Source organism: Papilio xuthus, unplaced genomic scaffold (assembly GCF_000836235.2).
Source record: "Papilio xuthus unplaced genomic scaffold, Pxut_1.1 DF828177.1, whole genome shotgun sequence".
NCBI lineage: Eukaryota > Metazoa > Arthropoda > Insecta > Lepidoptera > Papilionidae > Papilio > Papilio xuthus.
Genome location: NW_013530472.1, coordinates 5,433,249 through 5,457,256, shown reverse-complemented (window position 1 = coordinate 5,457,256; position 24,008 = coordinate 5,433,249). Strand labels below are relative to the sequence as shown.

General features: G+C 36.7%; 3 protein-coding genes across 4 annotated transcripts; 2 read left to right on the top strand and 1 right to left on the bottom strand.

The window, feature by feature from the left end:
• The first annotated feature begins 1,120 nt into the window (after nt 1–1,120).
• LOC106113900 (aldehyde oxidase 1-like) lies at nt 1,121–8,323 on the top strand. Of its 2 annotated transcripts, XM_013306956.1 has the most exons (17): nt 1,121–1,324; nt 2,385–2,542; nt 2,816–2,976; nt 3,036–3,415; nt 3,584–3,804; nt 3,981–4,083; nt 4,185–4,309; nt 4,401–4,685; nt 4,764–4,925; nt 5,067–5,195; nt 5,304–5,788; nt 5,947–6,130; nt 6,437–6,632; nt 6,793–7,559; nt 7,687–7,879; nt 7,995–8,108; nt 8,238–8,323. In XM_013306956.1, exons 1-17 carry the CDS (start codon nt 1,282–1,284, stop codon nt 8,306–8,308), a joined length of 3,777 nt encoding a protein of 1,258 aa, XP_013162410.1. In that variant the 5' UTR covers nt 1,121–1,281; the 3' UTR covers nt 8,309–8,323. The 2 variants fall into 2 exon arrangements, with proteins under 2 accessions (XP_013162410.1, XP_013162411.1); XM_013306957.1 differs by lacking the exons at nt 1,121–1,324; nt 2,385–2,542 and having other exon boundaries at nt 2,907–2,976; nt 3,046–3,415.
• Nucleotides 8,324–9,846: 1,523 nt separating this feature from the next.
• On the top strand, nt 9,847–15,471 carry LOC106113820 (indole-3-acetaldehyde oxidase-like). The gene is made up of 17 exons (XM_013306815.1): nt 9,847–9,915; nt 10,197–10,354; nt 10,428–10,588; nt 10,675–11,054; nt 11,135–11,355; nt 11,426–11,528; nt 11,603–11,730; nt 11,840–12,127; nt 12,203–12,364; nt 12,433–12,561; nt 12,646–13,130; nt 13,274–13,457; nt 13,566–13,761; nt 13,848–14,614; nt 14,688–14,880; nt 15,185–15,298; nt 15,387–15,471. Exons 1-17 carry the CDS (start codon nt 9,873–9,875, stop codon nt 15,455–15,457), a joined length of 3,783 nt encoding a protein of 1,260 aa, XP_013162269.1. The 5' UTR covers nt 9,847–9,872; the 3' UTR covers nt 15,458–15,471.
• Nucleotides 15,472–15,728: 257 nt separating this feature from the next.
• On the bottom strand, nt 15,729–22,190 carry LOC106113607 (xanthine dehydrogenase-like). Its single transcript, XM_013306440.1, has 17 exons — nt 21,953–22,190; nt 21,498–21,655; nt 21,268–21,428; nt 20,729–21,111; nt 20,311–20,534; nt 20,134–20,236; nt 19,889–20,013; nt 19,512–19,799; nt 18,922–19,083; nt 18,666–18,794; nt 18,086–18,570; nt 17,773–17,956; nt 17,367–17,562; nt 16,508–17,274; nt 16,223–16,415; nt 15,891–16,004; nt 15,729–15,799 (listed from the first exon to the last, which is right to left on the bottom strand). Exons 1-17 carry the CDS (start codon nt 21,993–21,995, stop codon nt 15,729–15,731), a joined length of 3,786 nt encoding a protein of 1,261 aa, XP_013161894.1. The 5' UTR covers nt 21,996–22,190.
• Between the last annotated feature and the right edge of the window lie 1,818 nt (nt 22,191–24,008).

Sequence of the window (24,008 nt, the reverse complement as noted above, 5' to 3'; positions counted from 1 at the left end):
TGTTTATCATACATATTTTTACATTCAATAAAGTCCGATTATGCCTTCACAAACTGAATGTGCGTGCGGGCCGGGACCTGCTGACCCCTGATTCTGATACCAAAATAGTATTTTTAGCTTTGTAAACAAAATACAATTATGAATATCTGTTTAGCTCATTGACAATAATCTTACTAATATTATAAATGCGAATGTTTGGATGGATGTTTGTTACAAGGTATCTTCAGAAAGACTGTAATTGATTTCGCTGAAATTTAGCATAGTCTGGAAGAGCACATAGACTACTTATTAAGTTTATTTGATACCGCGCAGACAGAGCCGCGATCGACATCTAGTGGGTTATAAATTTGATGGCGCACGCATGAACTAATAAAACAAAAAACTGCTGTAACATACGAAGCTAAATCTGACGAAATTAATAGAAACCTGTTTTAAATACGCTCATTATTCTCAGTGTTGGTTCACTGATTTATGTAAGTATAATTATTTTGTTAATACAGCAAATGATATTACTTAACCTTACACTCTCTCTTTGTAACAAACAACATAACTCACGCCCGTAACCAAGAGGGGTGGACAAAGACGACGCAGTCCTTTTGGCGCAGTCCTAACACACTTCTCTCGTTAATTAACAGGCAGAAGAGGTACTTGACATAGGATTCCTCCTTGAATCGACGCAAATTGCAAAACAAATCTGAACTGTTTGGCAGAAGTATTGCTATCCAATAATATAAGGGGATTACTAATCGAAGCAAATTTCCGGGATGTAATCCTACGTATACAAGGCATCAATCGTTGAAACTGATATTGTATGGTTGTTCGCGAGAATCGCGTAGTGCGTTCTTCGTAGCCACAACGTTAAACCGTCAAAGAGAGTCGTCTATTCGGTCAGTACTTACATATATACATAGGCATAGCGACGACTTTTCTCACGATAATCTTGACAAACAGGTTGCGAGCGACTGTCTTTGGAGATGACAGATCGAAATGTCTGCGATGAGTACTGTGGACTGTGCCACATTATAATACGTAAGTTGTTTATCAACTAAAATCACCAGCTTTCGAAAATCTACATTGCCTTGTGTACGAAGGGCTTAACTGTACTTATCACGAAAATATCATTGTTATCAAAGGAAATCAACCTTTAATGATATTGACATTGAAGGGCTAGTTGCATGAAGTTAAAAGTTTAGTAGGATACATATGGTCTGTGTGGTGGCGAAGTGGTGAGCTGTGTGACCGTGGTGATCAGTCGGCGGGCAGCGCGCGTCGCAGCTGGTCATGGATCGCATCAGGTTCAAAGTCAACGGAGTCGAGTGCTCGGGTGCGTTTTTATAAGATTTATTTGTTTAAGTTTTTAATTCAGAGATTAAAATCTTTAAATAGTACTAATGCGAAAGCCTATCAATATCTAAAAAAATTGGATATAATTAAAACATTGCAAATTGTAACCATACTAGCTGTCGCCCGCGACTCTGTCCGTGCAGTAATAAAAAAGCTCAAATAGCCTATGTTCCACACTATATTCTAAATTTGTGTTAAACTATATCAAGATCCGTTGTGTCGTTCAGGAGATACCTTGTAACAAACATCCATCCATCCGTCCATCCATTCAAACTTTTTATAACGTTAGTAAACTGTAAAATTAAACATTCGGGGTATAATATCTTCTATAATCTTAGTAATGCGTGTCTAAACCACTAAACAGATCTAATGTTATTTCAGTATGCTTTTCTGAGGAAGCCGGACAAGATTTAGAAGCTAAAAACTTTTGAGAATAAAATAAAAACGTTCATTAGGTTTGATGAAGCTTTTTCTTACATTTGAACATTTGTTAATATTTTTATCATTTAATCCGTCGACTGAAGCAATAAAGTAAAGAGCAATGAACTTCTAAGATCGTCTTACTCTAGTTTATTCTGTACAGCAAAGTGAATGTACACACGTTCAAATATGTACATTATTATCATTGGCCTGCCATGTTTTAAAAACTGTTTTTTTAAATTACAAGTCATGCACTTTCACTGCAACCTAGGTCATACGGGATCCTGTTCTGCAAGATTTTTGAAACGATACCTTAATGGTGCACGAGAAAGGATTATTCTTAAATTTTTATGTTTTCCTGTTTACGTTTTTTGCAATAAATTCGTGACTTAATTAGTCATATGCATTTAAATACATTTTTAAACCATTATTGGCAAGGACTATGCTGATGATCACATCTACAATCAAAATTCAATTAATTTAATTCAAACTGAATGAATCGAAAATGTGTGCCAGATGGGCAACTGTGGGTGAAGGTGAAGGAAAGCACACGCACAAATATTGCGTGTAATAAATAGTGCAATAGAACATTACAGTGAGTGATTAAAGGTTTGTTGCAGTGGGTACCGAGGTGAGCTCGGACACGACCCTGCTGGACTACATCAGGGGCACGTTGCGTCTGCCGGGCACCAAGTACATGTGCCGCGAGGCCGGCTGCGGTGCCTGTATTGTGTCCGTTGTGAAGAGCCCCGGCGCGACAAACACTTCTGTTAATGCGGTAGGTGTAACTTGTTAGTCTATTGACTCACAGAAGAGTATTTTTCTGAATACTTACTAATGTAGCCGCTGTTATCAATGGATATTCATTAGTTTCGCATATAAAAGTAAGTTAGAGTTCATTATGCTATTTACTATATAGTTATTATCCTTGACTCGATTATAATTTATTATTCAGTTATAAAAATTCAATAATTTCGTTAGAAAAGTATGATTGCGGTACTAAAAGTTAAGTAAATTAAAAAATGAATGTTTATAATTTTCTTTAAAACAGTGTATGGTTTCCGTAACATCCTGCCAAGACTGGGACGTGACGACAATTGAGCACTTGGGGAACAAACTGAAAGGTTACCATGTGATACAGAAGACGCTCGCGGAGAACAACGGCTCGCAGTGTGGATACTGCAGCCCCGGCTGGGTGATGGCCATGCACAGGTAACACATAAGCAACAGCAATTAAATAATAAACCCTTATATAACACTCAATGCAATAGTTTATTGCAGAGCAAAAAGGATCGTACCATGTTAGAAATAGAGCAGTCTCTCGGTAGCAATGTCTGCAGATGCACAGGCTACCGTCCAATCCTACAAGCGTTCAAGAAATTCGCTACAGATGCTCCTCATTGGAACAAGATATATGATATAGAGGATCTGCAGATTTGTAAAAAGACCGGAGACGAATGTAAGACCGATTGCGAAGACTATGAGTGGTGCGTCGTAAACAAAGATGAAGTAGAAAATCAAAAGGTTATTCATGTGAAACTAGAGGACGGTAGAGAATGGTTTAGAGTTTTAGAACTAATTGATGCTTTCAATATATTGCGAGTGAAAGGCGACGACTCTTACATGCTGGTCGCAGGGAATACTGCTAAAGGTATGTCAATTAGATATAAACAATTTATGTTTTATTCACATTATCAAACTTGTATCGTTTGGACTAATAATATATGATTCCTTGATTATTACTGTTAATTAGGAAGTCTAGTTATCTCCATTTGAAAGCAATTTCATCTTGCAATTTTATATTTTTTTTTGTTTTCAGGTGCATATCCTATATTCCGGTATCCCAGAATACTGATAGACATCAGCATGGTGAGCGAGCTGAAACAAGTGTTGTTGGATCAGAACTTGGTGATCGGAGCGGGCTCAACCATTAGCGAGGTTATGGAGGTGTTCTTGCGACTATCAAGGCGCGACTACTTTGAATACCTACTGCAGCTGTATGAACATCTTACTCTTGTTGCCCACATACCAGTCAGAAATGTAAGTGTTTTATGTCGTAGATATCGCAGTTAACTGCATTAATAGCCCTAAATAATTGAGTATTATTGTACTGGATAAACTAGTATTTGACCTAACCATGAACTCTGGTTGGGCCCCTTAAGCTGTTAGAATATACAAGTAATAACTTGTTTAATCAATGTCAAATAATGTTGTAGCTGGGCACAATAGCTGGAAACTTGATGATTAAACACCAGCATCGTGAATTTCCATCAGATATTTTTCTACTATTTGAAACAGTTGGAGCTCAGATCACAATTTGTAAGTAATAAAGATAAATAAAACGTTACTTAATTTTAAATAGTAATTACTAGTTTAAAATTAGTACATTTATTTTCAGCATTAAAATTATTTTATTCCAGTGCATCCCCTAGGACTTCGAAAGGTTGTGACAATGCAAGATTTTCTCAAAGAGAACATGAGAGGAAAAATTATTCTTAATGTGCTTTTTCCTCCTCTGAAAGACTACAAAGTGGTGACTTTCAAGGTTCACTTCCATTTTTTGTATAGTAAGAAAATCAAATAATTAAGCTACTAAACTATTACTTCTAAATAAATAAATTATTATCGTATTACAGGTAATGCCAAGAGCTCAAAACGCTCACGCAATAGTAAACGCTGGATTTCTATACAAAGGACACAATAACATAGTGCATGAAACAAGAATAGTGTACGGTGGTCTGTCACCGACTTTTGTGCGGGCAACCAACACTGAGCGTTATCTGATTGGCAAACCTCTGTTTACGAACGAGACGCTGCAAAGTGCGCTGCATGTTCTCAACTCTGAGTTAGTGGTGACTGCCAACCCACCGGAAGCTTCAGTCGAATACAGGAGGCAGTTGGCCCTATCTTTATTTTATAAGGTATTTTTTACAAATTACTTTTTTAATATGTCATGATGTCACACTTCAAATTATACCGTGGTAAATTTTAAATTTCAGGGACTATTAACATTATGTCCCGAGAACATTCTGCACCAGCGCTATCGGTCAGGTGCGATTAAACTCAAGGAGAGTCGGCCGGTGTCCGACGGCCGACAAATATTCGATACAAACCCAACTCTTTGGCCTGTCAATCAACCGATACCAAAACTGGAAGGGCAGGCGAGTAAAATGTTTTAATTTGAAACTTAAGTAATTTCTATAAGAACAAAATATAATTTTTAATAATTGATTTCCCATATCACATTGCTCAAAATCTCAAATGAAGGCAAAGTTAACATACAGCATATTGAAAATTTGTAGATCCAATGCTCGGGAGAGGCGATGTATGCGGAAGACATACCGCCCTTGGCGCAGGAAGTGTTCGCTTCCTTTGTCCTCAGCACCGTCGCCCTCGGAGATATAGATCTCATTGATTCTACTCAAGCATTGGTAAGTGTCAAAGTAGTTAGTATTTGACATATTGCCACATTAGAAAAATAATTAATAAGATCAAGTCTTGCAGTAACACTTTTAATAATTAGAATCTCTTGTTCGCAGAGAGAGCCCGGAGTTATAGCATTTTACACAGCCAAAGACATACCAGGTGTTAACTCGTTCATTCCTTCGGGTGCGTTGCTAAGTCCGGTTAACGAGGAGCTTTTGTGCAACGGAAAAGTTAAATATTATAACCAACCCATAGCAATAGTTGTCGCTAAAACACGTGCAATAGCTGACAGAGCCGCAAAATTGGTAACAGTTAAATATAAAAATGTAAAAAGACCTCTTCTGGATATCAAAGTAGCTAAAAATGAAACAGGTAGAAATACTATGTTTTTGAATATAGCTCAAACAGACAGAGGAAGTGATGCAATCAAAGTTATAAATGGTTCATTTACTATCTACGGACAATATCATTTTTGTATGGAGACGCTAGTTTGTGTGACCAAGCCCACTGAGGAAGGATTGGAAGTGCATTCGGCCACGCAGTGGATGGACGGAGTGCAAGTGGCTACGTCGCGAGCACTAAATCTACCACAGAACAAGTAAGTTGAAAGATGTAAGATTTTAAGCAAAGAGAAGATTGAAAGATTTTTTAGTGAGTCATGGTCATAAGATTAAGTTGTTAATAAAGATGTAGAAGAAGGAGCAGATTTTATTTAGAAAGATTATGGTCAAATGACATTTCTTCAATTGTTTGTAGGATTGACGTGCACGTGCGTCGGATTGGCGGCGCGTACGGCTACAAAATAACGCGCTCGCTACAGGTGGCCGTGGCCTGCAACTTGGTCGCGCACCACCTGAACCGCCCCTGCCGGTTCATACAATCGCTCACCAATAACATGCGGGCTGTGGGAAAGAGACTGCCTTGTAGCACTAATTTTGAAGTACGATTTATTAATAAGAATATCAGGTCACTGGAAGACAATTATAACTAACTGCCTAACACAGAGCCGTTATAATGTTACTGAAACACGCTTGTTATACATTATCATACTAAGTTTCAATGACTCTGAGTGCGGTAGTAAATCTAAAAAGTTTAGAAGAATTAAAATACCTCGGAAAGAATATGACCGAGACAATCTTATATCGCTTAAATTTCTTAAACATGATACTTTTTTTAATAATAATGGAGAGACTAGGTTAATACAAAATAAAGATATTGCATAATAAAAATTCAAGGATGTTTCTAGGTTGGTGTAAATTCTCAAGGAGTGGTGCAATATTTGAATTATGATCTGTATGACGACCACGGGTATATCGTAAACGAACCTTTCTTAGCACTTACAACAGACATTTACAACAATTGTTACAACAAAGCCAGATGGAATTACAGATCATTTAACACCACTACAGACAATCCATCGAATACATGGTGTAGATCTCCAGGTACTTAATAAATTTGTATATTGAATGTTCATAACAAATATTTATGCCTAGGTTTCTGGTTATACATATTTCGGTTCTTGTGAAACTCCTTAAATTTTCATTAGTACTAAAATTTTTGATTATAACATACATGTATATTATGTATATTATGTTTTTACAGGTACCCTTGAATGTATAGCAATGACAGAATCAATACTAGAACGTATAAGTTACGAGCTTTCGTTAGATCCTATACAAGTGCGCTTAGTCAATTTAGATCCCGAAGTACAAAAGGATATGACAGAGTTGTCTGAAACAATAATAAAGAATTCCCAGTACACAGAACGTAGAAGTGTAGTCGATAAATTTAATAGAGAGAATCGATGGAAGAAACGTGGTCTGCGAGTTGCGTTCATGAAGTGGGTTCCTGTTGGGAGTTTCTATTTGGATATTAACATGTCAGTTTACCATGATGATGGTACAGTTATCATCACACACAGCGGCATTGAAATGGGTCAAGGGATAAACACTAAAGCTGTTCAGATCTGTGCATATTTTCTCAAAATACCAGTTGAAATGGTTCAGATCAAAGCGAACAATACTATCATAGCACCTAATGCATTTATATCAGGTGGAAGCTTGACATCACAATACGTGGGTATCGGTGTGCAGAAAGTTTGTGAAGCATTCTTATTGAAACTAGAACCTGTCAGGAATAGAATGACTAACCCAACCTGGGTGGAACTGATTCAAAGTGCATTCGCTGCCGAGGTTGACCTGCAAACGCACGCCCACGTTAATGGTACAGACGTTCAAAAATATAACATATTCGGTGCAACAATAGCCGAAGTCGAAGTTGATATATTAACTGGTCAAACGGAAGTGTTAAGGGTTGATTTATTAGAAGACGCTGGAAGAAGTGTCAGCCCGGAAATAGATATTGGTCAAGTAAGTAAAAATAAACATATGTATAAAATTACTTTACACATTTTGGTCATATCTGTAAATGTAACTGGTACTTACACCATCTCGTCAAAAGTTTTGATATTATTTATAAATTGTATACATTTTGCAGGTAGAAGGAGCTTTCGTCATGGGTCTCGGTTATTGGACTTCAGAAAACTTGGTATACAATCCCGATACTGGAGAGTTGTTAACAAATCGTACCTGGGAGTACTGGGTACCGCAGGCGCGGGATATACCACAAGATCTGAGAATATATTTTAGGAAAAAATCTTATAGCAACGATGCTATCCTCGGATCTAAAGGTAAATGGAAAATATAACTTTTGTAGTTTATATCTGTAAATATCTTTATTAAATTTGTAAGGTTTATTTAAATATGGGCTTTTTAGTAATGTTGTTAATTGTATAAATTTTATAGCAACCGGTGAGCCGGCCACATGTATGGCGATAGTTGTGCCTTTTGCAATAAGAGAGGCCATAACATCTGCAAGATTGGAATGCGGTATACCTACGAATCAATGGTTTGATTTAGGTAAGTATTATTTTGTTAGTTTTACTTTTCAATAACGCATATGGTTATTCTATATATAATTTATATTTGAAGCTATAACACTAGCTACTTATAACAGAAATTAATAATCTAATAATTTCTTGATTTCAGATGGACCTTACACATATGAAAAAATCTGTCTCTCTGCCGCTACCAATTTTGAATTGTTTAAATTTTATTAACTTTAGTATATGGTGAATTTGTAAATTACATTTTTAAAAATAATAACTGTTTTAATATTGTAGTTTATTTTATTTAACCAATGCATAGTGCAATGAAGGGGTGAAGACGAATCGAATAACACCTCAATCATCAAAATCAGGTCAGTCGTTAAGTCGGATAGTCTTTCGGCCGTCGCTAAGAAAATTTACGTATGTAAATGTAAGGCCCAAATACATAAAAGAAATTTACATACGCGCGTAATCAGTCGGGTAATAAAAATGATACTGCTATGTGTCAAGTTTTGTTTATTATCATTTTAATTGAAGCTAATTCACAAAAAATATGTTTTTCAAAAGTAAAAGCGAAGTAGAGATAAATTATAAAGTAACTAAATATAAAAGTATGAATACTTATTAAGATAAAAAACCCGGTTCGAAATAAATTATTTGATAGCAGTCACCATGAAATTTGTGGCTCATTGAATTGTATTTTTTAGTGCGACATCGATGTTCGGACATACTTATGCCATGTTGTTTTGATACCGCCTTTCCATATTTATTGCTTTTTAATTATAAATTTTATATTTTTAAAGTCTAAAAATTATAAAAATATGAAGGTTTTTGGCCATCACTTGCAGATGTAAGATACAGATTTTAAAAAACGAACTTATAATCTGTAGGCTCACCACAAATTGTTTATTATCTCTAAACAGTGGTAGAGTCCGCAGCAGCATTAGGTACTGCACGTAAGACCCAGTCACTAAAAACAAAAAATATATATATTTATACTTGTGACCAAGGTAGTTATTATATTTGCACGAGCTCATTAAGTATGTATATACCTTTGTGCATGTTGTTGATATGCAAACACATGTGGCAGTTTTATTTTCGTTACCTAATTTCAAGTGTTTGAATTTTGAAATAGTTCTAAGTCTTATCTTATCAAAGGCAACGACTACTTAAGTAACGCAATTGTACCTTTTGAACTGTAAAGCGGGTGATCCATTAGCGAGTCGGGGAGCTATAGTTTAAATCGTTGGCTCCTCGATTTGCCTTACTGATCCTTTGGCATAACAAACAGTGTACTCTTAGCATTGGCGAATTATATCATTCTCTCAGACGGAGTAACTTGAAATAAAGAAGAAATGTTTATTCGCTTCCCTGGCGTGCTTCTCTAAAAAGACAAAGTTTAGTAATCTCAATAATTACTTGTGGTGCGCTTGCCACCAAGGCTGCCGAAAGAATGTCGGCTCACCGTTTCGCCTGATCCACTGACGGTTTTTTAGACCGCGAACTAAATTCAAGCATGCACACCGAGCCAGTGAGCAAGTCGACGGTTTTTAAGTGCTCCATTGGCGATTTAGACTATTGGCTCGCGGGTTCGTTGACGGACCAGCGGTTTTGCTTGCCAACGGATCACCCGCTTAACGCGAGCAAAACCGTTTGCCAATGGATCACCTAAGTAAATAAAGTTTTATCTTGCAATTTGCATTTTTATTGCGTCGAGCGTTCAGTGTGTAGATATTTGTAATTGTGATCCCTGAGTGATAGATCGAGACATTTTAGAGCCGACAGCGGTAACATAATGGATAGAATTTGGTTTGCAGTAAACGGTGTTAGATATTCAGGTAAGTTGATGTTTTAGTCATAAGTATATTAAAGCAAACTTGATCGTGATTGAATGCCAGTACGCACTTTAATCTAAGGATTTTTCACGTATTTATAAGTGGATAAATTATCCGAAACTATCTCTTTCCGGAACGGATCTTCAGACCCAAGAAGAAAGCAAAAAACGATACGATACTCAAGCCAAGTTAAGCTAAGTCTTCTTAACAAGAAGACGGTGTCGTAAAATTAAAAAATATCTTTAAGAGAAATAAATATTTCACCATTTAAAATGTTTGCGCAGTGGGAAGCGAGGTGGATTCCACTACCACCTTGTTGGACTACTTGCGGTCGTCGCTGCATCTCTTCGGCACCAAATACATGTGTCGCGAGGCCGGATGCGGCGCCTGCATTGTGTCCGCCGTGCGGCACCCGGGTGCGCCGCATACATCAATAAACGCAGTAATGGTTTACTTATACTTTGCTTTTTTGTTTTATGTTCATTTTCAATTTCTTCTACTGTGTATGTTCGTAGTGTATGGTATCAATTACATCGTGCCAGAACTGGGAAATAACGACCATTGAGTGTCTGGGAGATCAAGCTAAGGGTTATAACAAATTACAACAGCAGCTCGCGAAAGACAACGGGAGTCAGTGCGGCTACTGCAGTCCCAGTTGGATCATGACTATGTATAGGTTGGTACTTACTTTAACTTTTAAACTTTCTAATGAATGCAAAAACAATTTCAAAACTTACTTGTAACGTTTAAAACAAATTTCAGCCTACTAAAAAGTAAACCAGATATTACAAGGCTTGAGATCGAAAAATCTTTATCAAGTAACATCTGCAGATGTACTGGCTACAGGCCCATTTTGGACGCTTTCAAAAAATTCGGCAGCGACGCCGCTGATCGAGTAACAGTAGAAGACATTGAAGATCTACACATATGTAGCCGTACCGGCAACGCTTGTAAAGGTTCTTGTGATAAAGATGATTGGTGTATCGTCACCAAAGACGATATCTATGCAAACACTGTGAAACATATCGTATTACACGATAATAGAGATTGGTATTCAGCAGAAACTGTCAGTGAAATATTTGATATCTTAAAAACAAAAGGGAATAAGTCATACATGTTGGTTGCAGGAAATACAGCCAAAGGTAATGTTATGGTTATAGTTCAATATAAGACTGTAGGAATAAAATTTATCGGCATAAATATTGTAATAATTTTCTTGCAGGAGTTTATCCAATAACTGAGTATCCCCTAGTATTGATTGATGTTAATAACGTGTCTCAACTGAAGACATTCGTGATTGATCAAAATTTAGTAATTGGGGCAGGATTGACAATAACAGAAGTTATTGAAATATTTAAGACAGTGTCTCAAAGAGAAAACTTTAGCTATTTATTAACGGTAAATGAACATTTAGAAAAAGTAGCTCATGTAGCTGTGCGCAATGTAAGTAACATTAACTATTCGAAAACAATTTGGTGTTTTTAAGTCAATTAAAATTTCCTGTTTATTATAGATTGCAACACTTGCTGGAAATTTGGTTATAAAACATCGGAATCCTGAATTTCAATCAGATATATTTTTGCTGTTAGAAACTGTCGGAGCCCAAGTTACTATAGGTGTAGTATGTGGTTACTTAGGTTATGCATATTAAGTACCGACTTTTTCTTAAAATGATGCTTTTATTTTACAGCAAAGTCCAAAACAAGCAAAACAACATTAAATATGCAGGATTTTCTTAAACAAAATTTAAAAGGGAAAATCATAATTAATGTGATGTTGCCTCCGTTAAATAAAAGTAATAAAATTGTAACATATAAGGTAATATGAAAGCACTTGTTTATATGTGAAATAAATACTTTTTGGATCCATGATGCCCTGCAATACTTGAACCTTTGGATATACGTTTTTGATAGGATAACTGTTCCAGATAGCACCTCGGGCGCAAAACGCGCATGCGATAGTAAACGCTGGCTTCTTGTATGACATTACATCGACAGGTAAAGTATCTACAGCGAGAATTACATATGGCGGATTATCGCCAGCATTTACGAGAGCGACTAATACAGAAATGAGTCTGATAGGCAAAACCCTTTTTGATAACGCCACATTACAGTTAGCCATACAGGCTTTAGTTAAGGAACTAGTTGTAACTGAAAATCCCCCAGAACCATCGGTAGCATATCGAAAACATGTGGCTATTTCATTGTTTTATAAGGTGAGTATTGATACAAAATAAATATAATTACGTTTTAAAAACGTTCTAAGTTTAACAACAATTTACATTCACCAGGGTTTACTCTCATTTTGTCCACCAAGTATACTGTCATCGCAATATCAATCCGGCGGTACTGAGATACACGACAGTCGGCAATTATCGAGTGGCAGACAAAGTTTTGACACCGACCCTTCCTTGTGGCCGCTAAACCAGCCCGTCATGAAATTAGAAGCGACGGTAAGATAAATATATAGCGTCTTAAAATGTTTTACTACTAAATACGTTAATGTTACAATTTTATTTAGATACAATGTTCAGGAGAAGCACATTATGTAGAAGACATACCACCTATCCCTAAAGAAGTATTTGCCTCGTTTGTACTGAGCACAGTACCATTGGGAACTTTAGAATCTATTGATGCCAGCGAAGCCCTGGTAAGTTTAATAAAACGGTATTTTACGTTAAGTGTGAAGAAGTTGATAACGATTTGAAATACCAGTAATTTTATAATTTCTCAGAAACAACCAGGCGTTATCGCATTTTATTCAGCTAAAGATATACCTGGTGTAAATTCCTTCACACCAGCGGGTACGGTCTTTTATGAAACAGACGAGGAGTTGTTATGCGCCAAAGAAATTAAATATTTCAACCAAGCTATAGGAATAATTGTGGCAGAAACACGCTATATAGCAGACGTTGCTGCTAAGTTGGTAACGGCAAAGTATAGCAATGTTCAAAAGCCGGTGCTGGACATTAAGAAAGCGAAAGACGACTCTAGCCGGCGTACTCTGTATACAACGCATGCCGCCACAGACAGAGGGACTGATGTTTGTAAAAAGATTACAGGAGAGAACACTATATATGGCCAGTACCATTTCAGTATGGAAACCTTAGTATGTGTTTCAAAACCAACGGAGCAAGGGATAAAGGTGCATCCTGCATCTCAGTGGATCGACGGAGTCCAAATGACGACTTCTCGAGCTTTAAATTTGCAAGAAAACTGGTTAGTACTTAGCATTTCAAAGTTAAAAAGAATAATGTAATAGAAATAAGAATAGGATTCTTCATTTTAAACCTAAAGATTGTTCGTTAATGTTGTGAATATATGTATGGATATTAATCTTAAGTATTATTATGTGATTTAAGTATCGATGTGTATGTTCGTCGTATCGGTGGAGCTTTTGGCATTAAAATATCGCGATCAAATCAAGTAGCAGTGGCTTGTAACATGGTTGTTCAAAAATTGAAGCGACCTTGTCGGTTCATACAGTCCCTGACCACTAACATGAGAACCGTTGGAAAGAGGCTGCCTTGTACTATTACTTTTGAGGTAAACACTCTGCAATATGATTATCAAACCGTCGATATAATATACATATTACTGCTATACAAACATGTATATACTTTGTACTAGTTGGTAGCCAATAAAATTTTGTAGGTGGAAGTTGATGGTAAAGGAGCTATACAGTATCTAAAATACGATTTGTACGAAGACAATGGGTACATTGTAAACGAGCCTTTCATCATGATCGGGGACGGCGTGTACAACAACTGTTATAGAGCTAGTCGTTGGGACTACGTCTCATACAACTGCATCACTGACACCGCTTCCAATTCGTGGTGCAGGTCTCCAGGTTGTTATTCCATTAAAATTAAATCGGGTATCTCTATAATATTGTCAAAGTACACATTTATATGTCTCATTTTGTTTTTAAATCAGGTTCATTGGAAGCCATCGTTATGGCTGAAAATATAATGGAACGAATATCATACGAGATGTCAGCGGATCCTCTTCAAGTGCGTTTGTCTAATTTAGATACAGATAACTACAAAGATTTGTTAGAAATGATAGATACAGTAAAAGAAAGCTCGGACTATACTTGTCGGCGGCTTGAAGTTGACAAGTTTAATGAGAAAAATAGATGGAAGAAACGTGGCTTACGATTTTCATTGATGAGATGGGCTCCATCAGGAGGTCCAATATTTGTCACCACTCTATCTGTCTATCATGACGATGGTACTGTTGACATCGTACACAGTGGTGTCGAAATGGGTCAAGGTATCAATACTAAGGCTGCTCAAGTTTGCGCCTACTTTTTAAAAATACCTTTAAACCTCATAAAAATTAAACCCAATAATACTATGATCGCCTGTAACGGGTTCATAACCGGTGGAAGTTTGGCTTCGATGTTCACGGCATTGGGAGTAGAAAGAGCTTGCAAACAGTTGCTTGAAAGATTGCAACCTATAAGAGAGCAACTTGGAAACCCGACTTGGCAGGAACTAATCGTCGCTGCTCATGATCAAAACGTAAATCTGCAGGCGCACGGCTTTGTTAGCCGGAAAGACATTCAGGATTATAATATATACGGTGTAGCTGTAACTGAAGTCGAAGTTGATATATTAACAGGTCAATCGGAAGTAATCAGAGTTGACTTATTAGAAGACGCAGGTATAAGTGTCAATCAAGAAGTGGATGTTGGTCAAGTAAGAATAATGAATATGTTAAATTTAAGAATTTGCTATCGCATGACACGGTACATGTGCGTCATAATTTTAGGTAGAAGGAGCATTTGTTATGGGTCTTGGATATTGGACGAGTGAGCAGCTAGTTTATGACCCTAAAACCGGAGAAAATTTGACAAATCGCACATGGAACTACTTTGTTCCACAAGCGAGAGATATACCGCAAGACTTTCGAATTAGTTTCAGAAAAAACTCTCAAGGACCTTCCACTTTTCTAGGGTCTAAAGGTAACTCATATTTTAATAATTTTTGAGGTGTTAACATACTTTCTAACTAACTTCACTAAGAATATTAATTGTATCCCAGTTTTATTTATGTCTTAATTGTTTACTTCTACTTTTGTAATATAATCAAAGACCAAGAGTTATACATAATGTAAATTTTGTGGTCTTTGCTTACAATAAAGTGAATAACATTGTTTTTATGGAAAGCCTTGATTCACGTAGTTTAAATAAATATTTCTAATACAATATACATCATTATTCTTTGTTAAATATTTGGATTTTTAATTCATAACTTTACGGTTTCCAGCGATTGGAGAACCACCTTTGTGTTTATCAGTGGGCGTTACATTTGCCATGAGAGAAGCTATAACTTCAGCCAGATCAGACGGTGGGATATCCTCTTCGAAATGGTTTCAAATTGGTAAGATTACATAGGATTTCCCTACATACGATACTTTGGTGATTGTGAAAATATCACTTATATATGTATGTTTTTTCTATAATTTCAGATGGACCTTGGACTGTGGAACGTATCTGCTTAGCTGCTGATACCAAATATGAAGATTTTAAATTTAATTAGTTTCATTGATATCGTTACCCTAATATAAGTAGATAATTTTAAAATTGTTAATTTTATTTTATTTAAATCCCCTGTGTCGACTTCATTTTAATTTACTTTATCGTCGATTGTCTCACCTATTCGTGCATGTATACAAGCCATTGTATCAAGCAAGCTACTTCATAATACAGGTTTTTAATAAGTAAGATAATAATTAAAACGTATTCTAACTGATAGGATAAATATATTGTCATTATTTAGTGTATTTTATTAACTAAATATTATCTTCGTGTTAGTAAAACTTGAAGTCCTCAAACTTCGTAGCCGCTGCTAAACATATCTGTTCGGTGGTGTATGGACCATCTGAAAAATAATTATTATTGTTTTTCTCGCATAAGTATGTGGATTATTTTTGGATAAATTATTAATTATATGACAGTATTGAATATCTTACCAATTTGAAACCATTGAGTGGTTGGTATCCCGGAGTCTTGTCGCGCTGAAGCGATAGCCTCTCTCATTGCGAATGGCACCGCTACCGCCAGGCTCGTAGCTGGTTCTCCAGTTGCTGAAAACATTCATATTTACATTCAAAATATTGCACTGAAAATATGAATGTTTCATGAAGCTTAAGAATAAGCATAACCAATTAATTTGACTAGAATACACGAAGAAAATTGGAAAACTGTGCAATAGTTTAACAGATAAGAAATACATATTTTGATCCTTACTTGTATAAAGTAATATAGAAAAATATTGAGTTACTTTAATAAGGCAATATGTTACCCTTGGCTCCAAGATATATTTCGTAATTACGCGACTTCTCTCTAAAGTACACCCGAAAATCTTGAGGTATATCTCTAGCTTGCGGCACCCAATAATTCCAGGTGCGGTCAGAGAGCACCTCCCCGGTTTTCGGTTCATATTCCATTTTTTCGCACGTCCAATATCCAAGACCCATTACGAAGGCTCCTTCGATCTATGAAATGGTGGGAAAAATCACTTACTTGTAAATGAAATTAATGGTTTAAATTGCTAACATCTTATTAGGAATAACTAAATATAACTTACCTGGCCTATATCTATGATCGGGCTAACACTTTGACCTACATCTTCTATGAGATCCACTCGTTTTATTTCACTTTGCCCAGTTATAATGTCAGTTTCAACTTCAGTCACAATTACACCATAGATGTCATAAGGAAACGATTCCGCTGGAGTGACGGTCCCTCGTGCTTGTAAATCAACATTATTTAAAAACGCCGCTTTAACGAGTTCCTCCCATGTAGGATTACCTAAAATCTTACGTATAGGTTCCAATCTCCTCAATATTTCCTCACAGCATCTTTGGACAGCTAGACCGATATTAAGTGACGTGACGCTGCCACCAGTTTCTCCTACGTTTGGTGAAATAAAAGTAATTTGTTGTTTTACTTGAATTTTACTCAGTGGTATTTTTAGAAAATAGGCACATATTTGAGCAGCTTTAGTATTGATACCCTGTCCTATTTCAACTCCGCCGTGGGTAATGGCAACACTCCCGTCTTCGTAAAATATTGATAAGTTTGCGGAGATAAATTGAGGATTCTCCGACGACCATCTCATGAAACTAACCCTAAGTCCGCGTTTCAACCATCTATTTTGTGCATTGAATTTCTGCACGGCTGCCCGTCTCTTGTCATATTGCGATTTTTCTCTTAGAGTTTCCCACATTTCAACGATAGCGTCTCTGTTATCGTTGTCTAGATTAGCTAGTCGCACTTGCACCGGATCTAATGACATTTCATATGCTATTTTTTCCAAAATAAATTCGGCGTTTGCTACTATTTCCAATGTACCTGTTAAGAAAATGAAAAGGGACAATGTGTGTGTATTGTAGAATACGGCAGATAAAACGGAAGATAGAATGTAAAGATAAAATGTTACCTACCTGGTGATCGAAACCAAGAATTAGATGCAGTATCCGTAACAGCGTTATAAAACTTATAATTCCACGTCGTTTTTTTGTAGCAATTATTATAGATCGAGAGACCGATCGTGATAAGCGGTTCGTTTATTACATAGCCGTTGTCCGTGTACAAGTCACAGTTTATGTACTGAATGACACCCTCAGCATTCACACCGACCTGAGCATAGACAAGAATTCAACATTAAGTAACAAATATTGAATTACCTTGAACTTAAGAGATCAGAAGTTTTGGTCTCATAAGATTATTCTTATAAAACGGTTTGGCTAAGAAACATTTCAATTATTATGAATCTGAAAATTTGGTGAAATTGTTCACATTTGTAAACGAATCTCTATGGTTTCTATAAAGCATAACAAACATGAACACCTCATATTCCGTAGTACACGGCAGTCGTTTTCCGACAGCTCGAGTATTTGTTGTCAGAGGTTGTATGTACCGACATGGACGGTTCAGCAGGTACGCTGCAAGACTGGCCGCCACCGCACCTTGGATTGCCCGAGATATTTTATAGCCGTACGCGCCTCCTACACGACGCACATGCACATCCACCCTATATAATTAAACAGCTCAATATTAATGAGTTTTGGATAAACATATGAACAATTTTCGGGAGTGGAAATAAAAATAGCAGTTAGATAATTTGTATTATACCATTATCTAAATGTATGATAGTACTTACTTAGCTTGATCAATGTTCAAGACACGCGAAGTCATGACCTGTATGACCTCAGTATGCTGTGTCGCCGCGTGCACCTCCAACCCCTCCTCCACTGGTATTGAGATGCTCGTTAGTGTTTCCATGCAGAAGTGATATTGTTGGTATATAGTCATCGATCCATGTATCACTTTATATACATCTAGTCCCCTGTCCGTCGCTACTATTGATGTATAAAGAGATATTCTATTCGGATCATTTTTAGCTACTTTAACATCTAAAATTGGTTTCCTAATTTTACTGTAATGTCCGATTACTAGTTTCGCTGCTCGATCTGCGATTTGTTGCGTTTCGGCAACGATCATACCGATTGCCTGATTATAATATTTTACTTCACCACCACAAAATATTTCTTCATTAGCCAAATACAGTTTTTTTCCAAAAGGTGTGAAAGAGTTTAATCCAGGTATATCTTTTGCAGAATAAAACGCTATAACTCCAGATTCTTTCTGAAAAGTTAAGTCCGATAATCTATTAATAAAGATAACTGTTTTTTCGTTGGTTTAAACTGATATTTTTTTTGCAATTACTGTTACAATCTCACCAGCGCTCTGCTTGGGTCGATGAAATCCAGACGTCCAAGGGGCACGGTACTCAGCGCGAAAGAAATGAATACCTCGTTTTTGATAGGCGGCATGTCGTCCGTGTACACTGCCTCTCCGGAGCATTGCAGCTGAGTCATGAAACAAAAACTGTAGAAGACATGGAAATTCTCTAGAATGTAGATACAGATACTGGAAATTTACGTCTCCTTGTCTGTGTCAAACGCCTGAAGTTAAATTAATCAAAGTTATATTTACCAGAGCCTCAAGTTTGGGTATCGGTTTGGTCAGAGGCCATAGTGTTGGATCAGTCTCTATGACTTGGCAGCCGCTACTGACAGGGCGGGCATCATGTACCGTCACCTCACCCGATTTATATCGCGGCCCAATTATATCTAGCGGACAGAGGCGAAGAAGACCCTGTAAATGTTAGTTCAGGTTAAATTAATCAAAAGTCCAAAGCAACTGCGGATATAAAGGCAGTCGGACAATGGAATGAAAAAATTAGGACTGTGTAGTAATTGTGTAAATCACTTAAGTCAACCAACAGCTAATTGTCGATTAGAAATACTAAATGATGAAACAGTACAATTAGTGTATTACACAAGAAATGTTTTGAATTAGCAATTTCAATATCGATACCTAGTTAGTATAGTGTGTTATTTTCTTTTACTTTTCGGGCAACAAACTACGATTTCTAATTGTTACTATTACTATGTATTACGTAGCGTAACGCACGAGTGACGTGAAGAAAAACTTTTTCATCGAATATTTCAGTTCCTGGTCTTTTCTCAGTTTATACTTTATCTTTATTATTGTGATGTATGATTGCCATAGCAATATTCTACCTTGTAGAACAGGCCAATTGCAAGTCGTCTTCTGTACTCTACGGAGAGTTCTGGTCGCTCCCGTGTTATAACCAGTTCATCATCCAGCACCTTGATAGCGGCTTGCAACGTCTCATTACAAAACAAATTTTTCCCTTCTAAAAACTTTTCAGTTTTGTACGCTCTGGTAAATGTGGGAGATATACCACCGAATGCCAGTCTGCATTCCAAAACGGTATTACTTTTGTTCAGTTTATAAAGAAAGCCCGCGTGGACTATGGCGTGAACATTTTGCGATCGGGGCATTATCTGAAAATAATATTGACATAGTAAAATTTATTTGTAAATTATCGGAAAAATGATTTTTTTTTATTGTTATGTTTTATTTCATCCTTTACCTTGAAGGTAACCAACTTGTAGTCCGATGTCAGAGGTGGCAAAAGTACGTTTACTATAATTTTTCCTGACATGTCTTCTTTTATAAATCCCTGCATTGTCACTGTTTTCTTTTCCAAACGAGTCACTAAAATATTCAATATTTTTTTTTTCTAGTGAAAAAGTGAATATTTACTTATAATTAAATATTTTACTGGAAAAATTATTCCTTCTCATACTTATGGAATAATATACATTTCATACGTACAAATTGTGAGTTGTGCTCCAACAGTTTCAAACAAAAGGAACAAGTCAGAAGGGAATTCATGATGTTTGTGTTTTATCATCAAATTTCCAGCAATTGTACCAATCTGTAAATTTAAATTTTGTTCAGGAAAAATTAGACGATATACCGTTTAAAGAGGTTAATATATAACATACATACATTCCTTACAGCATTATGAGCCACCATTTCAATGTGATCGTACAATTTATCTAAATATCTGAAATAATATTTTTCAGTAGACATTAACTTTAAGATACCCAATGTTTCGGTTAGGGTCAAACCCGCTCCCAAAACTAGATTTTGATCCAAAACGAAACCTTTTAATTCTGTTATTCCAGTAATGTCTATTAATACTTCAGGATAATCGAATATTGGATATGCACCTAAAAAGAAAAAAAGTACTGCAACGGCAATTCCAGAAAATCAGTAGGTCATAGATTGTGTGACAAAACTTTTAGTAGACATACTAAGTAGTAAAATTTTGCTATAGCTAAGAAAATTTACTCGAAAATTTCATGATTTTTTGTTCTTAACAATAAGCTTATATAGTTTTAGTTACATTTATCAAATTTTGTACCTTTAGCTGTATTACCACCGACAAGCATATAGGAGTTGATATCTTTAGTAGATATAATTCTAAGGGCTTCTTTTAAAGTATAAACCCTATACCAGTCGCGGCCGTCTTCCAACTTAATGTAAATAGAAGAAGACTTATCAACTTCTTCTTTCAACACTATGCACCACTCGTAGTCCTCACAGTCGGTCTTTTTACATCCATTCTCGCTCTTGTGGCATAAATGCAAGTCTTCTATATCTGTTATTCTTTTAGATTCGGGGGCGTCTACTGTAAATCGCTTGAACGCATCTAGTATTGATCTGTATCCAGTACATCTGCACACATTGCTCCCAAATGACTGTTCTATTTCTAGCATAGTCAAGTTTTTTCTGCTGCCTAGCAAACTGGAAAAAAACACGTAGCGACAATCTTCAAGCCCATGTAGAATTATGTAGATACAATTGCTCCTTGTAGTCGAAAAATAAAATTTTTAAATCAACTCCTATTTAGGTGTACAAAGAAAAAAAATTACTTTAGTTAATAGGTTTTATTAAATGTACCTATGCATGGCCATGACCCAGCCGGGGGTGCAGTAGCCGCACTGCGTGCCGTTGTGCTGCGCCAGCGTAGTCTGCACCTGACTGTAGCCCGCCAGCCGCCCGCCTGCACCTTCCACCGTCGTGATTTTCCAGCCCTGGCATGACGTCACCAGCACCATACACTAACAAAGTAATCGTGCCATAAGCTTAGATACGTGCAGCGTGTGATGTGTGGTGTGGCGAGGCGTTACCGAATTGACAGCGGTGGGCGGAGTGTCCGGGGCCCGCACCGCAGTCACGATACAGGCGCCGCAGCCAGCCTCTCGGCACATGTACTTGGTGCCGATCAGCCGTAACCGACGCCTTAGGTAATCCAGCAAAGTCACATCCGTGTTCACTTCGCTACCAACTGGAAAACAATCAAACATAGAACTGCAAGGGGTACGTAGTACTGTCCCAATGAAATACCATCAATCTCATCGATTGTAGTGGCAATGCTACATAAGTTATCTTTACCTTCTCTTCTCTCCATAGTAGATCTTCAGACATCTACAGAAAACATGGACAAGTTGGCCAAGCATGGTATAAATACATTACTAGTTAGTGTTAGTTATTTTATTTGTTAACCTTATTGTGTCATAATGTGACTAAACGAAGACTACATGTTGCATCCAACCATAAATTATATTTTCTAGAAAAAACTTACCCGAATAAAAAGTTCCATTAACACTGAAAGTGATGCAATCCATAACTATTAGATGTGATGTTAACTGACAGACGACTGAGCGACGGCAGCCGAAAACAGGCCGTCAGCGGCACTGAGCAACCGAAAGCGGACCGTTAAAAGCACTGGGCAGTCAAAAGCAGCCCGCTTGCGGTAGTCGGCAGTCGTCACAAAACACGTAATGTAACGGAAACAATATTGATCGCCCGTTGGCCGCGTCCTCCCGCTGATTACTAAACATGAAATATATAATGTTAAGTCGGCGATAAGTCAATTAACAATAATTATCATAAATTACATTTAATTTCATTGAGGAGGAGGAGGAGGAGGGCAATGCGATATAAAACTACACTGAGCCACCGAAGGACGTATTGAACGTTAATGGAAATTTCGTACGTTGAAAAGGAATTTGGTATGAAGTAGGTATAAAGAGAGAAAGCTTGAACGTTGCGCCATTGATGGTCGCTAAAATGTTGTCATATTATGTGAAGCGTTGATTATTTCAAAAACAAAAAAATAATTAGATTAAATGTGGATGAAAAAATCCTAATTTAGAGGAAAACCGAAGAAAGTATTCAAAGATTGTGTGAAAGATACTTAAGAAGGGAATTAATTGAGATATGACGGCTGTTAAAGAAGCATGTGTTGTGCGGATTGTCCGTAGGGAAAAACGCAACCTGATGATGTAATTTTATTGTTGTTTGAACAATCTATTTCAAAAACCCCGAAAACATGACGACCTGTTATAAGTCGAAACGCAATATTGCTTCCATTTCACGCCTTTATGCCGGTGTGATTTGAAATTAATATGATATTTGTGTAGAGTGTCTCGGTAGGATACAGTTTAAGGCCTTTATTTCCTACCCACACCGCACACACATAAATATTATGTGCTAACTATTAGATGATCGAGCTAGTAGTTTTCGGAGAAAAGATCACTTTCGTTTCTGAAAAAAAATAAGAAGAGGCAGACTACCGGCCGTTAAAATTAAGCCGACACATTTAGGTTTATTTATAAATTTGTATATGAATATCATTTAATTTCTCTTGCTTATAATAAACATAAAGTGTTAAATTAAATAAACAAGACGATGCAGTAATAATCTTAGTACAACATTGAAAAGTGTCGAGTTTGATAAAACTTGAATTATTAAACACTGCTAAAAATGAAAACGTATCATTTATTTGACTAAGGACACCTTGAATATTTTGCAATCTTGAAAATGTTTGTTACTTATCTTTCGCTTTCGTTGCGACGTTTCCAGTATTTTACTGGACTTGATTTTTACCCTGGCGTAACAAATTGCTATGTTCTCAATATTAAAACAAGTAATCGAGCGTTACATAATCTACATTATAACTGCTTATCCATATTGAAGTAATCCGTCATGTTTTAGAGGCAGCACGTGTAGCCTGTAATGCGGAACCAGGCGCATAGTTTCCTCATTATATAAGTGAATTAGTTAGCGTTATATGAATCACATTTGTAATTATTGGCTTGATTTTCTAACTTTCGAAGCCTCCATTAAGACCTAATGCCTTATGGTCCCCGTAGTGGGGCAGAGGATGTCCATATTGCGCCGCCAGCTCGCTCTATCTTGGGCTCTGCATTTGGTCTAGAGCCATGTCGGCCCGTTTGTTTACATGTCGACTGCCACGGAGTCCTTATATCTTTTTTTAAGGAAAATATTAGCAGATTTTTTGTAAATTTACTAATATTGTTACAATTCCAACTAAGCTCTAGGCTTGTGCTAGGATATGGTTTACGACAATAGTCGAATGGCGGGATTCGAACCCCCGACCTCGTGATCGGGAATCCGTATCCTTACTTTATATTACGTATTCGATCCTTAACCATAAGTCTATTGACGCATTGTCTTAATTTTTGTATATCTAAAATATATTTTTGCGGAACCAAAATCAGCAATTTTTCGCTTGATATAGGTGTGATATAATTCAATGATGCATTTTTATCATTGTAACAATAAAATTATTTTACATATTAGTTTAGTAAAGACCAAGAATTTTATCTCATGTG